A 3930-nucleotide genomic window follows, 5' to 3' on the forward strand; every position below is an offset into this window, starting at 1 on the left:
TGATTTCAACAGCATAAAATAAGACCCTGAATACATTCAATCATTTCTCATAGACACACTCGTCGCCATCATGATAGTAAGTAATAACCACAGTAAAGAGAGAAAATCAATATTCAACAAGTACTAAATCTAATAGTATTAACCAAGAAAATGTGCAACTGAAAGAGTACAACCCACTACTACAATCTTAACCCTTTAAGAAGAAGGAAAACAAATATAGTCAAAAAACAATTTCATCAATGATGATCAAAGACTCACTTCCTCTTCCTAGCTTGAAAATCATCGTCATCTTCATCCTCTTCCTCAACAAAGTCATCATCAACATACTCATCCTCATCATCCCACTTATCTTCATCAAACCCATCCAACTCATCATCCGACTCCTCATCATCATCATCATCGACACGTCGCTGACTAGCAACCTTTACAACCCGAGTCTGGTCCTTGGCAAAATACCCATTTACCAAACCAGTTTTTTTATCAGCTTTCTCAACAAAGACTAAGCCACCACTAGCCCTCTCGCCTTTGTCAACAGCTACAACACCCTCCTCCCCCTTTAGATCAAACCCAAAGAACCCACATTCTCTTTTGTTGAATACAATGTTATAAGCAGCCACCTTGGAGGTATTGTTTATGCCATTGCATTTCTGGACGATGCGATTGCGAAGGATATGGAAGGGAACTTTGGTGTTTCCAAGTACCATTCTGGTTGCCATTGTTAAGTCTTAGGGAAGTGAAAACTATGGAAGTTTTCTGTGTTTGTTTGCTGGATTTGCTGGAAGTGGAGGCTGAGTACAGAGTAGCCAAGCGTGTAGTTTCATATATGGAGGGTTTAGGATTTTAGGTTTAGGGTTTTAGGAGGACATGTGGTCTTCTGGTGTGTGCAGAAGGTGGTTCTAGAGACTTCCTGTTTGGTAAAGGTTGCCACGTTTTTGCGATTGGGCTTTGCTAAGGTTGCATTTTAGGCCTGTTTCAATTTTGGGTATATATGAGTCCGACTGCTGTTGATTCTTCCAAAAAAAATTAGGGATATTTATACTTTTAAGTCTTATCACAAAAAATTAGTTTAATATGACCCAAAAAAATCACAAATAACCATTCCAAAATCTGTGATTTTTTTTCTCTGTTAACAATACTCTTAGGTATTTGTAGTTCTCATCTCACACACATCTGATAATTACTGGAAAATTTCTTTGAGATGATGCCAAGAACATAATTATAGAGAACCTTATAAATCTCGTAAGACCTGAGAAATCATTAAGTCAATCCTTTGGAGTTAATAATATTATTATAATCCTCAACATATGAGATTTTGAGGTTATCATTGAGTTGGTTAGCCCAACCCCCAGATATTTATCTTTTTGCACGGACCATATTGATTATGATAGATAATCTATATATACATTTGTTGCATACAAAATTATATACTTTCTCTCTCTTTTCTGATTTGAGCCAAAATAGTCAAATAACATGTTTGCCTGAAATATTTAGCAATCTACCACTGTTTATAAAATATATAGCAATGTATCAAAACTCAAATTTAGGGAACTCGAGTTTGACATGTGTGAGAGACCGAAAAATTAGATGCTCTCAAAAAAGAGATTTTTGAGTGCTATTTCAAGACATCTCTCTTTTTGGGTAAGTGGTGTGGAGTCGCCACTTATTTTTAATACAAAAAAAAAATTAGAAAAAAATGAAATACAACTTTACATGACTAAAATGTTCCGTTCTCATTAATTGAATAAAAAAAAATACAAACTTGATAAATAGAATATTACATGGCTTTGGGTCCTAGTTACAAACTACCAAAGAATTACATGGCTTTTTGTCCTAGTTACAATCTACCCAAAATAAAAACAAAGATAAAGCCTAGATCTACCTATCCAAAGACACTAAATTCGGAAGATAGGTTACGGAATGAGAAGGTGTTAGGCTCCCATTCTGCCTAGACAAAGTCTGGTCTTCTAGACTCTCATGACCAATGTACCCCTTTATGCATGATATGAATGATATGTTGCATACATGAGATACTTAACTAAACTAAGTTACATAAGTCTATTTATGAATGTGTCATCTTCTTTGTTAAAAATTTAAATCTGTTTTAGTGAGTAAAAAAATTGATTTGATTCATAAAAAAAATCAGATTTGTTTTGGTCTAGGTTAAAAAAAATTAGTTTTGGTAAAAAAAAAAAATCAAATATGTTTTTATTAAATAAAACAAAGTCTTTTGGTTTAAAAATATCAGATCTGTTTTGTAATAAAATTTATAAAAAAAAAAAAAAAAAAAAGATTTTTGGTTTGTATGTAAAAAAATCAGATCTGTTTTATGGATAAAAATGATCTAGATTTGTAGAGAGTTAGAAAAAATCAAATCTATTTTTATGTAAAATAAAAATAATTTTTTTTTCTTTTTTAAGAAGAGAACCACATTCATGAAATAAACCTACGCTACTTGCATCAAACAAAACAAACAAATCATTACTAATGACCTTCTTTTTATTTCAAAATTTGTTATGTTTTAAAAAAATCAAATCTACATCTAAAGAAGATATAAATCTGTTTTTTGTGTAAAAAAAATCCAGATTTGCATCTAAGGAAGATATAAATTTGTTTTTGTATTAAAAAAAATTCAGAATTGCATCTAAGGAAGATACAAATAAATTTTTATTTTGAAAGAATCAGATCTGTATCTAAGGAAGATACAAATCAGTTTTATGGTTTTTGAAAAATTCAGATTTACATCTAAGGAAGATGTAAATTAGTTTTATGATTTTTGAAAACGATGTAATGATAAGCAGATTTTTGAAACTAAAAATAAAGATCATGACAATAAAAACATTGAGAAAATATTTCAACAAAATATTGACAACACATGATATGAGCATTTGGAAATTAAAACTAAAGACCATTTACTCATGCATTACCAAATTAAAAGAAACAGAAGGAAAAAAAAAAAAAAAAAAGTAAAGAAAAACTACCTCTTGCATGGACTTACTCTTCTTATTGAGGGAATATTTTAGGGTTCAAAGAAATTTATTCAATTATCTTTGAAACCTAAAATATCTTGCTTACAAAAAAGAAATTCTTAAGGCCAGAGCTTCCAGAATGTCTTTAACATAAGAGAGAAAATAAAAGAAATGAGAGTCATAAAGAGGGGAAATCAAAGAGCGTGAAAAAGTGTGTTGAATTTTGAAATGCAACCTCTATTTATAGAGGTTGGGAGGCTCGAAAAAAATAGCTAAATGATCAAAATATGAACTGAGACACGTCCTTATCTTGAAAAAATCAAAAAGGATGAGTTTTATCTCGATCTAAGTGCCCTCAGGCCGAGGCCCGTGTTTGTGCCAATCGGCACTCCAAAAGGCACTTTTGGGTGCCAAGCACGCTTTTGAGTTCTAATCTATTTTTGACTCCTTTTTTGAGATTATTTGAGCCAGGACTTGTACTTAGATGCGTTTTTATTCCACATTCTAAAAATTAAACTCTTTTTCTAACAATTCAGGTCTTTTTAGCAACAATTATCTTGTAGATAAATACTTCAAAAAGTCTTGATTATCCACAATTTTATTGTTATTCAATTATCGCCTTTATTCCTATGCAAGCAAGCCTATTTTTGACACTAACTAACAGTCAATCACAAAATCATTTAATTAATTTTAATTGTTTGACCAATCAGAATAAATTTAAATTAATCATGCATGGTTGATTCTACCTAAACACGATGCATGCTAACTGTGCAACCTTGATCATGCGATATCTTTCGATCCGACAGTCTAATTTGGAAACCGGCATACCGTCGCGACTGTTAGAATCTCAAGATCATTTTTATGATATGCAATGAACAAATTAATGCACGTAATGCAATCATGAATTTTGGGTGCATGAATGGTCACTCTAGTCATCTTTCTTGATTAAATCATAGGTGCAAAA

General features: G+C 31.6%; 1 protein-coding gene across 1 annotated transcript; it reads right to left on the reverse strand.

The window, feature by feature from the left end:
* Window positions 1-254: 254 nt before the first annotated feature.
* On the reverse strand, window positions 255-716 carry LOC126696052 (uncharacterized). The gene has a single exon (XM_050392837.1). It carries the CDS (start codon window positions 714-716, stop codon window positions 255-257), a length of 462 nt encoding a protein of 153 aa, XP_050248794.1.
* Window positions 717-3930: the final 3214 nt, after the last annotated feature.

The sequence above is a fragment of the Quercus robur genome, chromosome 8, assembly GCF_932294415.1.
Source record: "Quercus robur chromosome 8, dhQueRobu3.1, whole genome shotgun sequence".
NCBI classification, from domain to species: Eukaryota; Viridiplantae; Streptophyta; class Magnoliopsida; order Fagales; family Fagaceae; genus Quercus; species Quercus robur.

Bases quoted from the DNA above. Each gene is read 5' to 3' on its own strand.
- LOC126696052 (XM_050392837.1), bottom strand. From the start codon at position 716: ATGGCAACCAGAATGGTACTTGGAAACACCAAAGTTCCCTTCCATATC.